General features: G+C 39.0%; 1 protein-coding gene across 5 annotated transcripts in view; it reads left to right on the forward strand.

Annotated features, from left to right (window-relative positions):
- Positions 1-2103: 2103 nt before the first annotated feature.
- Positions 2104-24595, forward strand: part of LOC134357911 (regulation of nuclear pre-mRNA domain-containing protein 1B-like) — a 76357-nt gene continuing 53865 nt past the window's right edge. For 3 of the 5 annotated variants that reach the window (XR_010020755.1, XM_063069679.1, XM_063069680.1), the window contains exons 1-4: positions 2108-2430; positions 18212-18341; positions 24044-24150; positions 24249-24346. Coding sequence is in view for 4 of the 5 variants with exons in the window: in XM_063069679.1 (XP_062925749.1) it covers positions 2280-2430; positions 18212-18341; positions 24044-24150; positions 24249-24346 (486 nt within the window). In the remaining variant the exon portion in view is untranslated. Of the gene's footprint in view, positions 2431-18211; positions 18342-24043; positions 24151-24248; positions 24347-24595 lie in introns of all 5 variants that reach the window. The other 2 variants (XM_063069677.1, XM_063069678.1) reach the window with 2 other exon arrangements.

Genomic DNA, 24595 nt, shown 5'->3' on the forward strand with positions numbered 1-24595 from the left:
CTAATTATCTGTTACCCTTGTGACTAACTCTCTCCCACTTTGCAATATTCTCTTTGATCTATTCAGCTACACCTTTTTTTTAAGTTCCTGTTCAGCCTGAACATATTTCTAATCCAGAAATATTTAATGTCTAGTTCTGCCTCTTTTTGAGCCAAGTTCCATATTCATCACCACAACATGACATTGCCACATGGTTATCTGAATATCCAGGCTTGTAGTTGGTGTATTTTTGTAAATTTAACCCCACAAATTAACATTTCAAATTAAGGGAGGGAGGGAATGTCAACTCAGACCATGAGAGGCCTGCGTTGGGCATTTCCATGCCTTACAAGGCGCAGATTGGAAGTCTATGTGGGGCACCACTCCTCACACAGACACTAGAGCAATGTATGGTTAAGTGCCTTGCTCAAGGACACAAACACACTGCCACAGCTGAGTCTCGAACTAGCGACCTTCAGATCACTAGATGAACGCCTTAACCACTTGGCTATGTGCCTAACACAATTAAATGGGAAGCATATTTGTCATCATTCTAGGAGGATGGTGCTGTACAGACTATCTTCAACAAAGGAGACAAATTCATACCAGTACCCTCAGATGGCCTCCCCATAGTCACCACAGGGAATGATATTGACAGGCTTCAGCTGCCATCTCCCAGAGAGTAAAGAGTTGCTCTCCACATTGCTGAGGAAACGAAAATCAGGAGGGACAGAAGACACCATCATCTGAAGTTCATCTCCTTTTTATGTCTACTGCACGACGGTATCCAAGCTAAGATCTTAGACAACACACAAAATGCTGGAGGAACTCAGCAGGTCAGGCAGCACCAGTGGAAAAGAGACGTTTCCGTCCAAGACCCTTCAGCAGGATTGGAGAAAGGAAAGATGAGTAGAATTAAAACACGGGGGGAAGAGAGGGAGAAACACGAGGTGATAAGTAAAAATTTGAGCAGGAGTGGTGAAGTAAAGAGCTGAGGTGATTGGTGAAAGAGATACAAGGCTGGAGAAGTGGGTAGAGGATAGGAGAGGACACAAGGCCATGAAAGAAAGAAAAGGGGGAGGAGCACTAGAAGGAGGCAACGGGCAGGCAAGGAGATAAGGAGAGAGAGAGAGAGAGAGAGAGAGAGAGAGAAAGAGAGAGAGAGAGAGAGAGAGAATGAATGGAATGAATGAATATGGTGACGGTGGGGGGTAATCATTTCTGCAAGTTCAAGAAATCGATGTTCATGCCATCAGGTTGGAGGTTACCCAGACAGAATACAAGATGTTGTTCCTCCAATGTGAGTGTGGCCTCATCATGACAGTGGAGAAGGCTATGGATAAACATATCGGAATGGGAATTGGAAGTGGAATTAAAATGGGTGGCCACTAGGAGATCCCACTTTTTCTAGCGGACAGAGCATAAGTGTTTGGTGAAATTGTCTCTTAATCTATGTCTGATCTCACTGATATACAGGAGACCACACTGGGAGCACCGGACACAATATATGACCCCAACAGACTCACAGGTGAAGTGTCGCCTCACCTGGAAGGACTGTTTGGGGCCCTGAATGGTAGTAAGGGAGGAGGCGTCGGGGCAGGTGTAGCACTTGTTTTGCTTGCAAGGATAAGTGCCAGGAGGGAGATCAGTGGGGAGGGAACAATGGACAAGGGAGTCACGTAGAGAGTGATCTCTGCGGAGAGCAGAAAGTGGTCGGGGGTGGGAGAGAAAGTTGTGCTTGGTGGTGGAATTTCCAGCATCTGTAGATTTTCTCTTGTTTAAAATCTTAGTCAGTTCACAGCAAACTCAGTCATCGTGCAGATTGACGCCAAGTAATGTTGCATCACCACCCTCAATACTCTTGTCATTCTGGTTTTCAATACAAGACTGCACCTGATCTCCAACAAGCTTCCAACTGAGGGACAGCAAGTCAACTGGACAAATACCACACCTCAAACTACCAGAGTACTACTGAAAAATAACACGTTAAGTGTACTTAAAAGTCGGATTATTTTTTCCTTCCTACATGAAATGTGATTGCTTTTCCCTCCACAGATGCTGCTGGGCAGAACGAACTCCCCCAGCGTTCAGTGGGCGACTGACGTCACGGCCGGCCACGGCGCCGGGCTGTTGTCTGGCCGACGGCCGATGTGCCGACGTTCGGCGGGCGACGGGGAGCGCGTTGACGTCAGGGGGAAGGCGGCCGCCATCTTGGCCGGTGCAGGTTGCTGGCGCTGCTTCTTTGTGTTGCGTTCCGCGGTGGGGAGGGGCTGCAGAGAAGCTCCGCGGCCTGCGGGAGGATGTCCGCCTTCTCCGAGTCCGCTCTCGAAAAGAAACTGGCGGAGCTCAGCAACTCGCAGCAGAGTGTGCAAACTCTGTCCCTCTGGCTGATTCATCACCGCAAGCACTCCAAGACCATCGTGCTGGTGTGGCACCGGGAGCTCAGGAAAGGTGAGGCGACCCGGCCCAGCGTGGGGCAGCGCTCGGGCACCTGGGGCTGGAATACTTCCATGCAACTTTACCTGCAGCCTACAATCCGCCAGGTGCCTGTAGTGGACTCACTGAGTCTGGGCTCTGGTCAGCTCACCTACACCAATGCGATTGGAGGCAGTGCCTTTCTGTATTCAATGCACATCAGTAGGTTGTTATTAGTTGCAGTGATGGCTTTATTTGTTTAAAAATCGCAGTTAACTTCGATCACCTCCTTCACTACGTTCTCATTCATTTATTTGAAAACCTCAATGCATTTTAATGCACTTAACTCTCATTAATACTGTTTTAAAAATTGCAACTTATTTTAATACAAAAACATGTATTTTATTCTCTTGTCCCTTGCTCTTGCAGTCGTCTTACTTTTATATACTTCAATTAGCAATAGCAAAATGCACTGAGTTCCTCACAGGGATGTTAACAAACAATAATTCACATTTAAACATGAACTATACTTCAATATGAAATACATGAGCTAAGGAGATGATCTTAACCAGAGGCCAAAAAAGTGCAAGTGGTAAAGTTATGGGGGAACCTTGGGCTAGTACTAGAAAGACTTATCAAGTGTCAACGGTCGTGTTGCGGTTAGCACATCACTTTACAGCGCGAGCAACCAGGGTCCAATTCCTGCCGCCGTCTATCTGGAGTTTTAACATACTCCCTGTGACTGTCGGTTTCTTCCAAGTGCTCTAGTTTCCTCCCACATTCAAGAGACATTCAGTTTAGTAGGTTAATTGGTCACATGGGTGTAATTGGGTAGTGCAGGCTCATTGGATCAGAGGGGCCTGTTACTGTGCTGTGTGTCTAAATTAAATTTTTCTAAAAATTAAAATTGGAGTTTCAATAGCGATGACTGAGATTAGAGAACATTGAAGATGGGACAGGAATGTTGAGCTGCTAGATGTTTAATTTCAATATAAGTCAATAAGCACAGGTGTAAACAAATTTAAATAGCAGTAGAGTTCAGGGGGATAAATTGCGAAAGTCTGGAAAAGTGTACGTTCAAGTGGTTAAGTTGAGAGAGAATTAAGACAAGTTAGTATTTCAGTTGCAGATGATTTAAGGTAGGGAAGGAAATGAGTGAAAATGGAGACGGAGGATATAGTCCAGGTATGTGGTCAGGTTAACATAGCGTTGTAGATGGGCATTTAAATTTAGGCTATCAGGGATGGAGTTGTATCAAGTTCCGAGAGAGGTTTCAATCTGCCAAGCACACGTTTCTTTTCCTTAGTAGCTGTATGCGGGGTAAGTATTCTGGCCACTTGGGAGCTGGGAGTGGTAGGGGACAAGGACAACCGTTTACCAGATGGTTTTCAAATGGTAGTTCAAAAAAAGATGAATAAGAGTTTGAATGGCAGAATTCTTGCAACTGCTTTGAAAGAGAGGAAGTTTGCAGGAATGGATGGGGTAAGTTTCCCCCTCTCCCCAAGGGAATGGACACAGTTGTGGGTTTAAAGGAGGTAATGTCTGACAAAAGATAGTTAACAAAGGCTTTTGGGGCCAGTTAGAGGAAATGTGTAATTGGCAGGTCTGCTGAGAATAAAGACAAGGGAAGTGGAGTAGGGTGCATGTGTTTAAATAGTTTTCTAATTAGCCTCACTCAGGTATGGTTCCCTAACCTTCACACATCCTTGAGCATATCAGTTGAAGAGCGCTTTGTTGATACAGCTGAAGCAAACTGGATTTGCATTTGTAGACAGAAGTTCAGTAGTTTTGCCTTTGTTTTATGAATATTGATGGCAGCAAACTAAAAATGAAGCAGTGAGAACTTAGATTTGTTTTAATCTAGTAATTAATTTGCCACCCATCCGTGGAGAACGTCTTCAAATTCTTGATCATATCCATGCAATCATTTGTTCTGTGAGAGAATTCTGGGTTGGCTAATTATAATTAGAAATTAATGAAGTATTATAGAGTAGCTCACAGTAGGAGGAGGTTATTTGACACAAGGACTACCTGTTTTGAAGAAAACAGTACTATGAGGGATTTCAACTATTTCAACTTCATTACATTATCTTGTATAATGTAGTTGCTTTAAAAAGGCTGCAGAAAAATCTGTTATTCTTCAGCACTACACTTAGCAAGCAACCTAAGGCTTGATTCATTGCTTAAGGTAATCCCATTCCCTATCCCCAGACCAAATGCTTCTCACTTAACAAAACATAACTGATTTTGGAGGATCAACAATTTCTTTGACCATCTGGAAGAGTGGTCTGGGGCACTCTCAAATTTCCACAAATTGTATAGATAACTGAGGGATGTTGAATTCTGATTGCCATTCAAAGGGTGGGATTGTTTTCACTTCATAAATTGAAGTTGAATTGTCAGGTTGTATGCTGACCAAATTTTATTGTGTGGATGCAACACAATTGAACTCTGGAAAGCCAAGCAAAAGAAACTGAATAGGTTTTGTCTACATCGGTTCAAAAGGAGAATGGAAGATGAAGAAATGTGCATTTTGATGCATATTCTTCCTCAAGATTCATGAAGTCCTCTTAAAATTTTATTATGAATATGAATTTATTATGAATGAATATTATTTTGGGACCTTCCAATTGCTACTCATAATTTGTTTCAAATATGTGTAAAGTAATATTCAGGCTACAAGTTGAGTGGGTAACCAAGAGGTGATGTTGAAGATATGAAGGCGAGAAATAAAGAAAATGTCCATCTGGTTCAGATAATTGGAATTTAAGAGCTCCCCAGTGGAATTGAAGTTTGGGCCCATTGTCACCCTCTTGTGGGATAATCAAAATTTAACTTGCAAGAGACAGTAAAATCCTTCACTCATGGGTGAACTTCTTAGATGTTCTCTTATGAGTTCCAAAATGCTAGTTAATCTTTAAAATCCCAACATTTTGCAATTTGATGGAGCAGCTTTCAAAAGAGAAATTGGACTTGGTGTAGCACAGAATTAGGGACAGCCTAACTGCTTGAGTTTCTATTGTGGGGATTGTCCACAACGATCTGACTGGGGTGAGCACGCTACCAACTGAAATACAACTCTGTTAATGTCTGCAACAGTATTCACCATTGAACGCAGTGAATGGCAGTCCATTTGCTCTCCAAATAGGGGCACGTAAGTGAAGTTAGACATTTGTATATAACACTTCGCCAATTTGCTATACTTTTCTGAAAACTCGCACTTCGTAAGTGGAAGATTCACTTGCAAAAGGAATGTCCACTGCCCTTTTTCTAAGTAGACTCTGGCTTTGCAATTCACAGTCAGATATTCCATTGCATATCCAAAGCAATAATTCAGCACTCTGAATGTTAATGAACGACATGGATGAAGACATTCAAAGGTATGATTACTAAATATGCTAATGGCACAGAGATGGGTAGGAAAGCAAGGATACCACAAAGATGAATTGTGTGAGTGACATGGATATAAAAATCTGGAGCGTAATTTGGAAATGTGTCTGTTTTGGGAAAATAGCATGTTATCTAAATGTGAGTGCAGAGCTATTGAGATGTAAAGGGATCTGGGCACAAAAGGCTAGTATGCAGACTCAGCAGGTGAGGAAATTGCCAATGTTATTTAATGGTGGGGAGTTAAATACAAAAGCAGAAAAGTTGTATATTAAAACCAAATCTGATGGAGAACACTACTGGTTTGGCAGCATCTGTGATGGGAAACAGGCAGTTAACATGTTGAGCGAGACCTTCCATCTGGGTGGCTGAAGAGTGGATATAGAGAAGGCACTTGACTGAAAGAGCAATCAATAGAGAATGAATCCTTGACTGGATTTTTTCAATGAGACATTAGAACTGGGTCAATTTTAAAAATAATGCTCCCCAATTAGAACAGCTGCGGAGCAATATTTTCTCTCCTGAGAGTTGTGAAACTTTGGAACCCTTTCTCAGAAGATGGTTAAAACTGAACATTTTTAAGGCAAAGGTAAACTCTTGATAAGCAAGAATACAGGATCAGTTTACATTCAGCCACAATTTTAATAAATGTTGGAGCAGATTTGAGGGGCAATGTAGTCTACTCCTGTCCCAAATTCAATTGTTCATATATGGACAAAGATCTGGACTGTTGACTGATAGGAATGGCTGAGTCTAAGCACAATATTAAGACATGGCTTAGAGATAACGGTATAGTAGGAAGCTGTTCAGATAGCCAAGTTCATGGGCGTTTACACAAAATGTAGGAATAGGGCTCCTTCTTCCTGAGCCACAATGGACAGAGGCTGGGTGAAATCGAGCAGAGCTGGAAGTACTGAGCAGCCTGGGCAGCTGCTCTCCCATCACAGCTGATTCTGTGATTCTCTTCAACATGTTTTTGTTCCTTTCCATCTTACAAACAGTTTGGGTTACAAATGATTTTCAGGAGCCTAACCCAGGGAATTGACTGCAATGATTACTTGTATGCTTTGCAATTTGAATTTTAAAAAGTCTTCATGGAAACTTAACATTTGGCATTTCTAACTTGTTAGTTTTAAGTTGTTCATTCCTAGTCCATTTTTTCCTTTGCCACAAAATAATTAAAAATGATCAATAATCTTTCCTGTTCTTAATTTGTGAGCTGTTACTCATTCGCTTGACTAAATTACCAATTTACTTTAAATGGCTGTGTAGATGCCAATATATAATTGTGTATCAAACACTGTGAAATGTGACTGGTATAAAACCATCAAATTTAAAGGCAGTTACTTACTTGATAAAGAGTGTTAAAAGGTATGGCAAAATTATTCTGATCAGTTTAAGTATCTTAAATATTTTCCAGTTCTGCTAAAAGTATATCAATTTGAAACTTAACCCTTTTTCTCTTTCCACAGGTGCAGTCAACCCTGCTTAGTCTTCCAGCATTTTCTGGTTTTATTTCAGATATCCAGATGCGCAGTTTAAAATTGTTGTTTGGACCCAAGGAGTCAAGGACAGAGGAACTCAGCTGATCCCTGCTTTTGAAATCCATATGTGTGTCTGCACATCATAATCTGCCTGCATAATTCACATTATCCAGCAATTTGGAGAAGTCAGTCATGTGACACAGAAACAGGCTCATGGACATAGTGGGACCATTTGCCATCCATCTACATTCCAGGCTCCCACTCACCTTTATTCTCATATTTCCATCAATTCCCCCTGCCCTCCCCTCACCTACACACCAGGGGCAATTTCAAGCAACCAATTAATCTGTCACCCAAGCATCTTTAGAATGTGGAAGGAAAATGGAGTACACAGGGTAAATCCATGCAGTTATAGGGCAAACATACAAATTCGCACAAACAGCAACTGAGATCAGAATTGAAACCAGGTCTGGTACTCTGGTACTGTCTATACAAGTTACACCTCTGTGGTGGCTCATTTAGAACAGTGTCTTACTCATTTGTATAAATCATTTCTCCTTTGCTGGTGGTGAGAGGAAAATGTATGTCTGTGTTCTCAATTTTTCTACAGTATTAAGATCATAAGATGTAGAAGTAGAATTAGGCCATTTGGCCCATCAAGTCTGCTCTGCCGTTCAATCATGGCTGAAACCTTTTTTTCCCTCAGCCCCACTTCCTGGTCTTCTCCCCGTGACAATTGATGCCAATAAAACCATGAAACATAGGAGCTGAATTAGGCATTTGGCCCATCAATTTGCACAGCTTTTATTTTAATCGGACTCTAACTTTTGAGAACCTGGGCTGTTGATCCAGGTTCTTAAAGTGCAAGATGGAATTATATATTATAATTGCAAAACTAAATGATTGTGAGTAGCTTACTTGGTTCACTAATGTCCTTCAAGGATGGAAATCCATACTGGTCAGGCCTATATGTTACTAAAGGTTGACAGCATTTTGCTTTTTAACTGCCCTGTCAAAATAATCCTTTAAATTGCATCAGATTCTGATTCTGGAAAGGATTAAAGCCATTTGCACCATTGGCATCAATCTTTGCTTTGTATTCTAATATGCCAAAACACAGCTAGTATGTTCACCCTGTGAAGTCAATCTCACAGAAATCTTGGATTGTGACTAAATTGAGAGAACTATTGTACAGGTTTGTCAGTTATTGCCCTTCTACACTCCTACTGATAGAATCATGTCATTCAGACAATAGCTGGATACCATCATCACAACCTTCCTGTATCCTTAGTTTCTTGTGTGGGACTCATTGTTAGATACAGCTACAAGATAAGTAACCTGGTTATCCTCAACTTTGATTCTGAAATCAGCGAATGAGTCAATGTTATTCTTTGTTAAGCACCACTTGAAAGGGCCATGAGCACAGTAAGGACAGACCACAATGTATACGGGTAGCATCGATACTCAATAAATTGTACAGCAGAACCACCATTAACAATCCTGGGGAAAATAAATGCCGGTCTAGAATTGTGGAAAATAGAGAAAGTTCCTTAACCTTGTCCTTCTTAATTGATCAGCAGATGTATTTGATCATGTGATGTAGTTTTCATAGATTTGTGTAGGGTCGTTGACAAGATCCCATGCGCAAGTTGATCAAAAAGGTTAAAACCTGTGGAATTTGCCATAGAAATTGAATCTAAAATTTGAGTGTTAATAGGATGAAAAGGGTGATTGTGGAGAGTTTTGATGATTAGAAGTGATTATCATGGGATTCAGTGCTGGGGCCCTCTGCTTGTTGTAAACGTAATTTGGATATACATTTAGGAAGTATGATGAGTACGTTATATAAAATTGGTGATGGTTTTGAAATGGCAGATTATGATAAATGTGAGGTGATATACTTTGGGAGCATTCAAGGAGTAAGATAATAAATGATAAGCTCTTGGGAAGCATTAAAGAGCAGAGACCACTGTACAAATCCAATGATCCCTGAAGATGGCAGCATAGGTAGAGATAAAGAAGATATGGGATAATTGTCTTCATTAGCACAGCATAGAATAAAAGAGCAGGTTATGCTTCAACTCTGTAAATTTTGGTTAGACTGTGTGTGGAGTATGTACAGTTCCAGTCACTGAACTACAGGAATGACATGATTGTACTGGAGAGATTGCAAAGGAGATACATCAGTATGTTGCCTAGGATAGTTTTACAGTTTTATGGGGAGACTAGGTTAGCTATATTTGTTTTTCATGGAGTGGAGTAGGTGGTTTGGATTCGGGTATACAAAAATCTGAAGGGCATAGCTAGGATAGAAAGAGACTTTTACCCCTAGCAGAGATCTTTAAAACTAAAAAGATCAGTTTTAGAGTATGAAGTTTAGAAGGGATCTATAGAAGAACTTTTTGTCAGCCAAGGGAGTGGTTGGAATTTGGAACATGCTGTCCAAGTAGGTGATGGATCTTAAAATATTGAAGTACCATGGCTGTTAATAAGGTTCTAGAAAATGGTAGTAGTGTAGATAGTTACTTGAGAGTCACCGTGAACATGGGCCATAGGGCCTGATTGTCTGCTGACTAACTCAATAATTACTACCAATAGCCCAGTCCTAGTTTGATATCATGGATACTCTGCCATTTTACAGTCAAGACTGATTTCACAGATTACACTGAGTTATTAGCAGAATTGCATTCAAACAGCCTCAGACTTGTGATCCAGGGTATCCTTGTACAGCTAAGCAATAGTTCAACTCTGGCTTATTAATGAATATAGAATGGCATTTTGAGAGCAGTGACATCGATGTGCAAAGATGATTCGTTGTCTGAGGATGCTGTTATGGAGTAGCATGTGCACATTAAACATTGGAACCAGCATGTCTGGAACAGCCCCACTGTAAACCATATTCAGATATGAATATGGTGGACAATTTTGCAGCTAAAGGGAATTGACTATTAAGAATAGCCCTGTCCTTGATGCCTAAACATCCTGAATGAAAAACACAAGAATGAATTAGTATGTTCCAGTTAATCAGAGCAGCCGCTTATTTGGGACATTATGCTGCTTAATTTGGACAGGAGGCTGTTGTCAAACACAGTTTCTAACTAGTGTCAGCTGTGTGAACTTGTGTGGCCGTTAGGTTACATCATGCTTAGAGTGAATATTTTTAAATAGCATCAGTTTCATGTGTTTGTGTTCAAAAAGCAAGGATTTTTTGTCACTGATACTTGGCGAGAAATAAGTTGGAAGACAACTCAGAACAGTTTTGCGCACTGGTTTCAAGCTTTCAAGTTTGGAGATACCAGAAATGGCCAAGAGTGAACATCAAATGATTTCACTGCTTCAGGTTAGGAGTTACAAAGAATTGGAAGGAATCAGGTTTAATATCATAGGCATACGTTGTGAATTTTTTTAATTTAGCAGTACAATGCAATACATGATAAGTATTTTTTTTAATTAATAAATGAATTACAGTAATATATATTAAACAGTTAAAAATAGTGGTGCAAAAACAGAAATAATAAAAAAGTGAGGTAGTGTTCATGGGTTCAATGTCAATTTAGGAATCAGATGGCAGAGGGGAAGAAGCTGTTCTGGAATTGCTGAGTGATGGCCTTCAGGCTTCTGTACCTCCTTCCTGGCGGTAACACTGAGAAGGGGCATGTCCTGGGTGATAGGGTCCTTAATAATGAATGCCACTTTTCTGGGGCACTGCTCCTTAATGTCTTGGATAATTTAGAGGCTAGTACCCAAGATGGATTTGACTAATTTTTACAACTTTCTGTAGCTTCTTTCAACCATGTGCGGTTCCTAACCCCCCCACCCCCATACCAGACAGTGATTCAGCCAGTCAGAATGCTGTCCACAGTACAACTGTAGAAGTTTTCAAGTGTTTTTAGGTGACAAACCAAATCTCCTCAAACTCCTAATGAAATATAGCGGCTGTCATGCCACCTTTATAGCTGATTTGATATACTGGGTCCAGGTTAGATCTTACGAGATAATGACTTCCAGGAACATGAAATTGCTCACTCTCTGTTTCTGATCACTCTGAGGATTGATTTGTGTTCCCTCATCTTACCATTTCTGAAGTCCACAATCAGCTCTTTGGTCTTACTGATGTTGAGTGCAAGATTATCGCTCCTGTACACCCTCTCGTCTCCATCTGAGATTCTGCCAACAATCAACAAATTTATAGATGGCATTTGAGCTATGCCTAGCGCACAGTCATGGATATAAAGAGAGTAAAGCAGTGGGCTAAGCACACGTCCTCCAGGTGTGCCAGTGTTGATCGTCAGCAAGGAGGCGATGTTATTACCAATCTGCACAGATTGTGGTCTTCCAGTTAGGAAGCCAAGGATCCAATTGCAGAGGGAGGTACAGAGGCCCAGGTTCTATGGCTTTTCGATCAGGACTGTAGGAATTATGGTGTTAAAACACTAAGCTAGTCAAGGAGCAGCATCCTGACAGGTGTTTGTATTGTCCAAGTGATCTAAGGCTTAGTGAAGAGCAATTGAGATCGTGTCTTCCATAGACCTATTGTGGCGATGGGTCCAGGTCCTTACTGAGGCGGGAGTTGATTCTAGCCATGACTAACCTTTCAAAGCATTTCATCTTCATAGATGTGAGTGCTCCTGGAGAATGGTCATTAAGACAGCTCGCTGCTCCTCTTGGGCACTGATAATTGTTGCCCTTTTGAAGCAGGTGGGAACTTCCGACTAGCAGTGAGAGATTGAAAATCATCTTGATTGTTGAAATAAAAATGAAGATTTGGAAAATGCAATCATCAAAAGCATTGTATGAAGGCAGTCCATTATCTGCACTAGGTTTTTGCACTGATTTTGTTATTTACAGCCGTCAAAAGTACGCAGCCCCATACACTGGATAAATACCTCCATCGCTAACTATTAGTAACTAATACAGTTTTATAGTACCAGGGAGGTATTGATAGTGTTCCAACTTGTTATGTATTTCATGTAAATATGTTACTTAGTTAAACAGTGGTTTCACTTTTATACAGTTCTAACTATTTCCATGAAACTTCAGCTAATTGGGCTAAAATGTACTGGTCCCAAAGTGTCCCAATTAACTGGAATCCACCGTATTTATATCCACGTGCTGAGTGCATGATCAATTTGATAATTTTTTTATAGTTTAATGAAAAGCAGTTCCTATCTAAGTATTCTATGACAAATAATTCTTCTTTAATCTAGAGCTTTTGTTAATCAGACTCAAGTTAGCAATGTAATAGGACACTCCTTTGCTCAAGCTCCATCCATCCTAAACAGCTACCAACAATCTTGCAGCTGGCTGCAATTGGTACCAGGCACTTAATCTGCAGGTGTAGCTGCATAGTAATTCATAACTAGAAAAGGTGTACAGGTACTGAAGCATCAACCTCCTCAGGAAATCCCTGCAAGTTGAGTGCTGCAGACGCATTTTGTAATACTGGACTTGTAAATTAAAGGCATGTTAGAAATAATATGCACTCATGATTTCTTAAGGGTATATTTGTTGAGGATGGACAGATTTTGACTAAAAGTTTAAACTTTGGGCTTATTTTAAATATTTTAGAAACAGAATGGGGAAATGCATTTGTGTAAAGAATTAACCCATACTAGATCGGGTTAATTGTTCTAAATGTCAAAATTAATTTGTTCATTAACTCAAAGGGCAATATGGATAAGCATCTTAAATGTGCTACAGAAGTTTTCTAACCTGTAGATGAACTGAAAATGTGCAAAATCTAACCAACTTCAAAGAGCAATTATAAAGGCGGTCTGTTATTACAAATCACTAAACTTGTTGTACAAAACTTAGTTAATTTTATTTTAATTTGTCTAATTCCTCCTAAGAATATTTAATAAAAATACAAATATTGCTATATTGTACTTACACTTAGAAGTTGCTCATACTGAGCAAATATGTTAATTTTAACTTTCCAGAGTTCACATTAAATTGACCCAAGTAATTGAATATATCTCCTATGCTGTCACTGTATCGAAACATTGACTCCTGTAGATGCATCATTTTCTCCACCTACCGCATGAAACACGCCACTCAGTTCATTGTACCTGCAGTTACTCTGTTAAATGAATTACCAGTGAACCAGCTTCTGCTAGATAATCTCAATACCAGTAACAAATTCAGGACATACTGGAAACACTAAGCAGGGCAGGCAGCTGATTTGGAGAGTAGTTACCATTTCAGATTGAAGACTTCCAGTCAGGACTGGAGGCTGAGTTTTTGTTTCATTCTTTGTTGCTGGTTACATTCATTTGACTTTCAAACCTCTGGTTGCGGATGGTCAAAAGTGGTTAACCTTGTTTAATAGTACCCTTCATAAATTTGAACATCTTTTTTTCTGCTCTGAGGTGAATAATGCTGTTTTTTTTCCATCTCACCAAATTATTCAGTTTCTTCAACCATCTTAGTTAATCTATTCTGCAGCTTTTTGAGGCCTTGATATTTTTTCTGAAAATGTGTTGAGAATTTAACTCAGTAATTTACTGATTTTTGTTTTAAATAAAGTTTTACCTTAATATGCTTTTGTTTCAATGCCTCTGTTTATAATTCCCAGGATTTAACTTCTGTAACGTTTGTGACGCAAGTGAATAGGTTGCTTTAATTTTAGATGTTTTATTGCGAGATTTTCTTAACCTTGTAATTTTCATATGCAGGAAAGCAGCACTGAGTGTTAGAGTCCTAGGTGTTGGAACAGATTAAGTGTAGTTACGCTATGGAGTGTACTGAATGTGAACTTTGAATTAAGGACTATGGTATAAAGACAAGTGTGACTTTACATGTAAAGCAAAACAAAACAGCTGATATTTGGTTCGTTGCTATTGATACCAAATACAAATTGACATAGTTAATAAAATGACATTTGAATAAATGGTTCAAAGATCGGTGTGGAAGAAAGATCGATTATGGAAGCAATGGGATTCATCTTATGGGCACAGGCACCAATATTAGGAACAACCATTTTATGTTTTGGGTTTTGTTTAATCAAGCTGGCATCTGTGTGTAAGATTGAATATCTAGGTATAGAGATTAGGTTTTAACTAAAATAGTTGACGGAGTTAGGTTGAGTGGACATTTGTGAAGGTAAAGGAAATGAATGGAATAGCCCCTGGTTACCATTACCAATTACACTACAGTAACAAATGTAGTATAGTAAATGCATCCAATTGAGTCAGGGCAGGGGGAAATGGCAAAAAAGACAAAATTGAAATGATGACAAAATCCTGAAAAGAGAACTCAATGGGTCAAGCAGCATCTGTGGAAAGAGAACCAGTTCCAGGCTGAAGACCAACCGAAGTGAGGAAGTTAGTAAAGACAGTGGATAAAATGATTTTAACCTACCTGCTTACTACAAATGAGAAAATCTGCAGATGCTAGAAATCTAAGCAACTCTCACAATATGCAAGAGGAACTCAGCAGGCCAGGCAGCATCTATGGCAAAGAGTACAATTGAGGTTTCAGGCTGAGACCTTTCATCAAGACTGCTGAGTTCGTCCATCATTTTCTGTGTGTTATCTGCTTATTTAATGGCTACAACTCTTCACCATATAACTGAATGAAGGAATGTGGCCATTAAATAGGTAAGTAAATTAAAATTGAAAGTTCATTACCTGAAGCCCACAATATTGATGACCTAATAGACGAGAGGAATATTATTGCAGAGATCATGTGGAAGTAAGTATTCCGAGAGACTTTTTCAGGAAAATGCAATTGAATGGAAAGGGGTACCCCAATAAAGAATGGTATGAAGACAATTGAGATCTCAGATGAAATCTCAATAAGTAAAGAGAAGAAAACGTTGGTGAGAGACTGCAACTCTCCACAAATTTATGATATAAATGAGAAAATTAGAGGCTTGTGTAATAGACTTTAACCTACAAATAATACTGATCAAATTGGGTTAGAATAATTGTGAAGGACAAATTACTAGTGAACAAAAATAATTTTCTAGGTCTAAGTATGGTGGAACCACTGAAGGAATAAGCTGTTTTTAAATTGATTTTGTATAATGTGAATGTTAATAATTGTATAGTTTATATTGTGTAGTTAGAGATCTTTAGGGAAGAATAATCATTTACAAAGAATTTACATAAAAGATTGTTAGTTCCATCTGAAACCCAGATTTGGAATGTAATCATAGCAAACAAGGTATAAAGTACACGATGTCTGTGGTAGATTGGGAAAATTGCATTAAAAGATACAACAGTGAACAAATCAGTGGCTAAAGTTGAAAGAATAAGTAGTGCACTTGTGCATATGTGCACTTAATATGTCAAATCTCAAGAGTAAAGTGAACTAATGGTAACTAACAAAACTATGTGGGATTATAGGAAAAGGCTGTTGTGTGAAAAAGCTATCAGATTGAGATTTGTGAAAATATCAGAATTCAACATTACAGCTCCAAGATGTTGAAAAGGAAAGAGGAATATGAGAATAATCAGAAACAAAAGTATTGCAAAGGCTTCAAGGAAACGATTGACAGAAATCTTTAAGTTGCCCCTCGTAAACTGATACAAACGAAATTGGAAAATGCCATCAAAATTGAATGAAGAAGGCATGAGCAAACTGGAACTAATGGAACATAATTGAAAAGTTACCATTAAGGAGTAAATGGCACTGAAAGTTGATAAATACTCGGGGTCTCATGGCCTGTAACACAGGGTTTTGAAAGAAATTGCTATGGAAGTGGTTATCTTTCAAAATCCAATTAATTCTAGACCAAATCTCCTCCTATTAAGAAGTAGCAAAAGTAAATTTACTTCAAAGAACGGAAACTAAGAGGTGACTGACTAGTTGGTCTCGTATGAGAAATAGAGGAAATACTAGAATTATTTATTAAGGAAGTGGTGACTGAGAATTTAGATTGTATTTAAAGGAATAGATGAGTGTAAACCGGATGATGTTTATTTGGACTTCGGTAGGCCCGTGATAAAATGCTACTGAGGTTATTGAGCCAAAGTAGAGCATTCATGATTGTGAGTAATATATTGGCATGGATTTGGTTAACACAAACAAAAGTGAGAATAAATTTGTAAGTCCAGATTGCATGACTGTGCTTCTCCAAGCATCAGCACTGGAGTTTCAGCTGCTCATAATCTACATCAGTTTTTTGGTCAAGGATAGTTTAATGTATCCAAATTGTTAAAGTTACATAGCTCATGTTTCTATGGCTTGTGAGAAGGATATAATTTAATGTTGAAAAATACAAGTTCATCACTGTGGCACAATTATAGAGTGTCTCCCATTTGGTGAGAAATTAAAAGCTTTTAGTGTCCTAAAGGACCTGAGTAACCTTGTTTTTTTTTAAAAAACTGGAAGAGCAGGAAGAACAAGCATTCAGGAAGATGATCAGTGTGTTGTGTTTTTATTTCAGGAAGGTTTGAATGCTAGAGTTAAGATTTCATTTCTGTCGGGCCTAAGTAAAGCACTAGCTGGAAAAGACTGATCTTGGTCACCATATCCAAGGAAGGGTGTAGTTGTGATGAACAATACTCCAAGGGTTCGGTAGATTAAATCCAAGTACATCGGGGAGGGAGTGTTTGGAAACAGCATGTGTCTCAAGATAAGGATTCTGATGTTCAGCAGATGAGAAGAAATATCTTTGCTCAGCAAGTAATGAATATTTGGAATTCTCTGAGACATTTTCTGTGGTTGAAATTGAAAGTTATTTTTAGATTCATATTAAGGAATATGGGCTTACTGCAGGAATGTTGTGCCCTGCTCAACAATTAGCCATGATCTTACTTAATGGCAGAGCCTGATTGCTTTTCGCTATTTCTTGTGTTGACCTTACAGGATCAAAAAATTGTATATGTGAACTCCTGGTATTTCTGTTGTTGTCTCTTTAAAATTATACGTGTTAATTTTTCATTCTTTCTTTGCAAATGTGTTGCTCCACACTTCATTAAATTCCATCTGCCATATGTCTGCTCATTTCATCAGTCTGGCTGTTAGTCTGTTAATTTCTTTACTGCCTACTATATTTCAAAGTTTATAGGCTTTTTAAAAAAATTGCCAAGTATGCCAGTATGATCTTGATTTTTATTTAAGACATGTCTAAGTGCTACCTTAAGGTTGTCATAGCTGGGGAGAGATCATGGTATAAGCTCCCACTACTTATTAAATGCTTTTGATGGTGTGTGTTTCAAATAACCTCTGACAACCAAGTCGTACTTGGCTTAGCTACTAAGACCAATTGAACCATTTCTATTGATAGAAGGGAGAAAGGCAGGTTATGATGCTTTAAAACCAGTTGCTTTGGGTAGTGGGTGCTTGTCAGCTGTGGTTGGCGGCTCATCTAGGAGAAGGAAAATTCTGAAAAAAACTGTTGCTGCCTTGTATACCCACTCATGAGGAAAGCTTCGTGAGCAAACGCTGAGGAAAAAATCTGGAGCTCAAGTCCCTAAGGCAGTCCGATGTCAAGTTCAATGCTAACTGGTATCTGTATTGCCACTGGTGCAAATTGTATTGCTCTCTGCTGTTCCTTTGTATTCATAAGCTGTGAGGAGAGGGGAAGCCTGTTGCATGGCTTCCATATCGTACTGCTCCGGCTTCTATATCATGTAGACAGCTAGGACGCAACATCCATGGTCAACTCCAACCAACAGAAGGCCTCATAAGCGCTACCTATGTGAAGGGGTTAGGAGACAACCCTTCCCTCCAGTCTGGGAAAACCCCAGTCACCACAACGGCCCTGGTTTCTGGCTCACGGCCAAATTTCTTTGAGGCTGTCATTGCTCTGTATGCTGTTTTGCTACAATGCTAAAAAGATTAAAACAGTAAATGCAAAAGAATGTTTAATTATTGTTGCAGTTTGTGCATTGTTGTGTTATTGTGTTGATTTATTTTGATAACTTGCAAAAAAAAAGCGCCAGCATAAACAATTGTTAGAACTTATATTCTTTTACCAATTTCTTTTTTGTCTACAGCTAAACCAAGTAGAAAACTGACCTTCCTTTATCTGGCAAATGATGTGATCCAGAATAGCAAGAAAAAGGGGCCAGAATTTACCAAGGACTTTGCGCCAGTTTTGTTGGATGCATTTTCACATGTTTCAAGGTACACTGTTCAATAAAAATGTGACTGATTTACACTTGCCATATTTACATTGTAAATTCTGGAATATTTTTTTAAAATAGAAATGTAAGATTTATAGCTTTTATTGAATTGAGCTGCTCTCTTTTCCCTTTGTATAATGACTGATGTAATCTCTTAATCTCTTTTTGTTATTTCATTCTCTCAAATGCACTTTAAACATAAATACTGTGAAGTAATGGGCATCTTATTTGAATGTTATAACCTAAGTTATGTTTGGGAAATGTCTGCTGAAATTCAATTACCCACGCTAAATTTCGGTTAAGAATTTTGCCTTGTATTGGAAAGCATTTTATTTAATGTTTTGAGGTAAGTATAGGCTCTTTCAGTTGTATATAATCATAAACAAAATGATTTTATTTTCTTACCCTAGAGTTCCAGTACATTGTTGTCCAAGGCATCCTGTGCTGTTAAGTACATAGCCTTCCCAGCTAATTAACCATAATACTCTTGGATGGGTACAAAGTATCGAACTCTGGAATATTGATGCTGTTTGGTTCAGCCTCTCACATCATTCTTCCACTGTCTAGCTCCAATGAGCAGTGCAGTCCTGATTGCCTTTTTTTGGCACTGTTAAACCTCACTGGAAATGCACCAATTGGGAGAGTGGAAAGATGGGGCATGGGAATTAGAGTGAGGGAGATGAACAATCATGCCATGATCACTGAACTAATACACAACACTGCACTAAATACAGTGAAATGACAGTAAAGGTAAACCAATCGAGACAAAGGAAATGCACCACTCCTTCAGATTAAAGTTTTAAGAATATAAAGTGGTACCATTCTGTATCTAAAGTTACCTCAAAAGAAAATCCATTTGCCTGAAAGACAACATTCTCTTTCCATCACCATCCACCCATCATTGCTTCCAATCATAAAGATCATCCGACGTTGAGAGCCCAGTATTAAGGAGACTTGACCAGTGCTGTAGCAACAAAGAGCCAGGTAAGTGTTAATTCAGTTCCTAGCAGTCAAAAGAATCAGAACAAAGCTGACCCACCAATTCATACAGAAAAACTCAAGTGTTATTACTGCAAGAAAAAACATTTTAGTGAAATAAAAGAAGAATGTCATATATTTTGTATACAGGCAGCCCAGGGTTATGAATGCCTAATTTAAGAAATTCCCTTCCATGCCTTTAATCGTAGAGAAGTAGAGCACAGAAACGGGCCTTTTGGCCCATCTAGTCCATGTTGAAATCATTGACCCTGCACCAGGACCAAATTTGCCAAAAGCTTTCTTTACAACCTTATCTACCTGTGATGCCACTTCCAATGAATTCTTTATTCTACTACACTCCTCAGTACCCTACCGTTCATGGAGTAAGACCTACCCTTGTTGGTCCTACCAAAGTGCTAAACCTCGCACTTGTCTGCATTAAATTCCATCTGCTATTTTTCCAGTTGATGCAGATCCCTCTGCAAGCCATGATAACTTTCCTTACTGTCTACTACATCCCAATCTAAGTATCATCTGCACATTGGCTGATCCAATTGACCGCATTATCATCCAGATCACTGATATAGAAGACAAACAACAAAGGACCCAGCACCGATCTCTGGGGCACACCACTGACCTCCAATCAGAGAGGCAACCCTCTATGACCACTCTCTGGCTTCTCCCGCAAAGCCAACGCCTAACCCAATTTACTACGTTCACTCCCGTAATATTAAATTCAAAAGTCATATATGCATATAATCATTCCTATAAATGGTAGAACTAGTTTCCTTGCACTCTCCACTTATAGTACTTGTTCTTTCTAATAAGTGATAGGTGATTTTGATGCTATTTATTACAATATTTATGAAGAATGGTTACCATATCAAGGGAATTATGTGTATTTTACGACTTATAGACAAAACCAACTGCATACGTTTGTGTAATCAGAATATAATCATTACCTGGAGATGGCACCAATTCCAAATTAGACTTCACAGCTACACTCATCTGCACTGGCATGCCCACCCTTGGCATTTGCTTCCGGCTTATTCAGTGTGTGAAATAATGGCTAAAGTCGGTTCATTTTGGACATTACCCAATTTGCCTCTTGCTGTGCTCATCAGAGAACAGCAGAGAAATGATTGGCTAAGCTGAGGGGTCTGATGCACTTGCCATCTGACATAGCATCTGCCCTTTATGGAAGAATAGGATGTAGTTTAGCATTAAATGTATTTTAATTTGGTGTATCTTTTTATTGAATCTCATTGAACAGTTTCAGTGTTCCTTATAGACTTGGCTGCCAGGACCTTCTAGCAGCTTTGAGGTCCAACTGTTGAAGACTGGTGAAATGCACTGCACAGAACACGCTGTACATTTCAGTTATGGTGGTCAATTTAATCAGTCAGCAGTTTCCTAAACATGCTAGGTTAGGTGGATGCTATTGATGAGAATAGCAATCTCTGTGGAGAACTGAACCATGTGCCAGTTACCAATAAATGTCTGTTACAAGCTATTTCAAACTCCCTGGAAAAATCTTTGATTGGGGAGTCCTCTAAATTGATGAAATCTGCAGTAAAGCTCTAATAATCTTGCTTTTCAATTGCTCGGAAATCCTAATAGTGTAGCCAGGACTGCAGTTCCCACACTTCCTTGAAACTTCTGGGGCCCCAATTTCCACACTCCAGTTCACTAGAAAATTTATTACTCTCCCGTGTAACATCTAAAAATTTGAATTAAATATGCATTGCATTATTTAGAGATCTGATCCAGAAAATCTGGTAATTCAATACTAGTCCCAAGTGTGCTAAGTTAAGTGTTTTACAGTACAAAGCTTGGTACTTGTCATGCTGATCATAAAATATTGCAAGTTCCTGTTGTGCAGTATGGCATCTTATCCAGCTCTCCTTTGTCACCAAGTCTTGGTATTATGCCTAGCTTTCTTATTATACCTCTACACTTAATTCACCGATGAGAGATAAGATTGTACAGTTGCAAGAAAAAGTTTGTGAATCCTTTGCATTTACCTGGTTTTCTGCATTAATTACTCATAAAATGTGGTCTGATCTTCATCACAATAGTAGACAAACACAATCTGCCTAAACTAGTAGCACACTTTGTACTTTTCATGTCTTTATTGAATACATTGTTTAATCATTCACAGTTTAGGCTGAAAAAACTATGTGAGCCCTTGTATTTAATAATTGGTAGAAGCTCCTTTAGCAGCAGTAACCTCCACCGAACGTTTCCTGTAACTGCTGGTCAGACTTGCACAACAGTGAGGAGGAAGTTCAGACCATTCCTCCATACAAAACTGTTTTAGTTCATCAATATTTCTGGGTTATCTTGCATGGACAGCCCTCTTCAGGTCATGCGGCAGCTTCTCAGTTAGGTTAAGTCGGAATGGTCTGACGGGCCATTCCAAAACACAAATATTCTTTTTAAACTTTTCTGTTGTTGATTTACTTTTATATTTCAGGTCATTGTCTTGTTGCATCATCCAATTTCTATTAAGCTTCAGGTGAAGGATCGCTACCCTGACTTTTCCTGTAAAATGTCATGATACAATTTTGAGTTCATTGTTCCCTCAACGGTTGCAAGCTGTCCAGGCCCTGAGGCAGCAAAGCAGCCCCAAATCATGATGCTCCTTCCACCATGCTTCACAGCTGGGATGAGGTTTTGGTGTTGGTGTGCAGTGCCTTCTTTCTGTAAACGTGGCAGTGTGCATTTCTGCCAAATAGTTCAACTTTTGTCTCATCTGTAAACAGAGCATTGTCCCAGAAGTGCTGTGGAACATCCAGGTGGGCTTTTGCAAACTTGAGAGGTGCAGTAATGGTTTTTTTGGAGGGCAGTGGTTTCCTTCGGGTATCCTTCCATGAACGCCATTCTTGTTCAGTGTTTTTCTTGTAGTGAGCGCGTGTTAAAGTCTCTGTTCAAGTTCTAGAGATTTCTGCAGGTCTTTTGCTGTTATGTTTGGGTTCTTTTTCATCTCCTTCAGCATTGCACATGGTACTCTTGGTGTAATCTTTGCAGGATGCCCACTCCTAGGGAGAGTAGTAACAGCACTGAATTCCTTGGTTTGTAAACAATTTTTGTTACTGCAGGTTAATGAACACATGGGTCTTTAAAAATGCTTTTGCGGCCTTTTCCAGCTTCGTGCATCTCTACAGTTTTCTAAGATCCTCTGAAAATGGTGCACATAAATTGTCAGTAACACTACTTTGTGTCTTTTTTTTTAATAGGGCAGGACACCTCTACAACACAGACCTTCAATCTCATCTCATTGATTGGAACACCTGACTTCAAATAGCTTTTGTAGAAGGCATTACCCCAGATGTTTTGAACCTAGACTAAGATTGTTTAAATGGTGTATTCAGTATTGATGAAGTTGTACAATTGTTTGTGTTATTAGTTTAGGCAGATTGTGTTTGGCTATTATTGTGACTTAGATGAAGATCAGACGACATTTTATGAGTAATTAATGTAGAAAACCAGGTTATTGCAAAGGATTCACAAACTTTTTCTTGCAACTGTATGTTTATTCCACTGCAAGTACAAGACCATTAGACATAAGTGCCTTTTAGGCCATTCAGCCCATTGAGTCTACTCCACAATTGGATTATTATTCCCTCTCAACCCCAACCCCATTCACTACCTTTTTCACATAACCTTTGATGCCTTTATTAATGAAGAACCAATAAAACTCCACTCTACGTATACCCAGTGACTTGTCCTCCTCAACCACCTATGGCTATGAATTCCACACATTCACCCCTCTCTGGCTAAAGAAATTTTTCCTCATCTGTATTTTAAGAGTCATCCTTAATTCTGAGGCTGTGCCCTCTTGTCCTAGGCTAGCCCACTGCTGAATTGGCTGTCTCCAGTCTCTCCAGGCCTTTCAATAAGATTCACCACCCCCCCCCCCACCAACCATCATACGAATCTCCAGTAAGTAAAGGCCCAGAGCCATCAATGCTGCAAGTACCCTCTGAAAAAAACATTCTTGAATTGTAAGCCAACAGATTGCAATTTTCTGTACTGTGGTTAAATACAGCCCCCACCCTCAACAAGGTGTGGAGCAACGAGTCTACATCTGGAAATGTATAAATAACACAACGGTGGCTTCAAAGCATTCAAATGTTCCGTATAGCTAATAAAATATTTTTGAATTGTGGTTCTTCAAGGTTCATTCAATACAAGTCTGTTCAGTACAACTTGCCCATATCCGTAAATAGTTACAGTTCCACCTGGCAGATCTAAACCTTCCTCTCATCTCTTTTGCATTCTCACTATTAACCAGAACCAAGCAAGCTGTTTCACTCATGTAGAGGTTGCAAGTCCACGTAAACTATGCATGATATACTACTGTAAAACGTATGACTGTTTCTGTTTGGAATTACCTGTTTCTGCATGAACATAATTGTACATTATCTTTATAAAACCATTCAACGTGAGAGTCACCTGTATTTGTATATCCTGAATAAAATGATCATTGATATTTTACCTGTTTTCTAATGAAAACAAAAAAAAATTGCTTAATTTAAATACCAAGTCTACAAACTACTTTAACATTCCACAATTGAAATGGCACTATTAGTGTTTGAATTCCAAATTTGATCATATCCATTGAAATGCGCATGTTGAAGGGTATTTTGGTAAAATAGACATAGATTTGCATCCTTGGGATTAAGTTTACACTAATTTATCATTTCTTTTCTTGCTTGACAGTGAATCTGATGAGAATTGCAAGAAGCACTTGGAAAGAGTATTAGCAATTTGGCAAGAGAGGATGGTTTATGAGAACAATTTTATTGACCAACTTAAGCAGATTCTTTGTACGTATTAATACATAGCACCATTGGCCATCAAGATCTGCTATGTTTTATTAATTTAGTGTTTATTAAATATAAATTTTCTTTTGCTAACTATTAAGCAACAGACAAAAAGGCCAAGAAACGCACCTATGAACAAATACAGGAAGAAGAAGATGATGACTATCTTTCTAACAGTACACCTAAAGAACCACCAGAGGTAATAGACATTTTAAGAAAGAATAAAATATCCATTAGACAAATTACATGCAGTTATGGTACCTGATTTATTAAAAAGTGCAAAGCAGGTTTCGTCTGAACTCAAGATAAATGCTGTAGTAATTCTTGCAAATGGACTAGCCCAATTTAAGTTGAAGTAATTCATTTGTTACTTTGGAGGTTTTATTGTTTTGTTTCGCTGTAAGCTGTGGATGCTGGTGAAGATGCTTTTTGTATCGTTGCAGGATGA

The sequence above is a fragment of the Mobula hypostoma genome, chromosome 17, assembly GCF_963921235.1.
Source record: "Mobula hypostoma chromosome 17, sMobHyp1.1, whole genome shotgun sequence".
In the NCBI taxonomy this organism is placed as follows: domain Eukaryota; kingdom Metazoa; phylum Chordata; class Chondrichthyes; order Myliobatiformes; family Myliobatidae; genus Mobula; species Mobula hypostoma.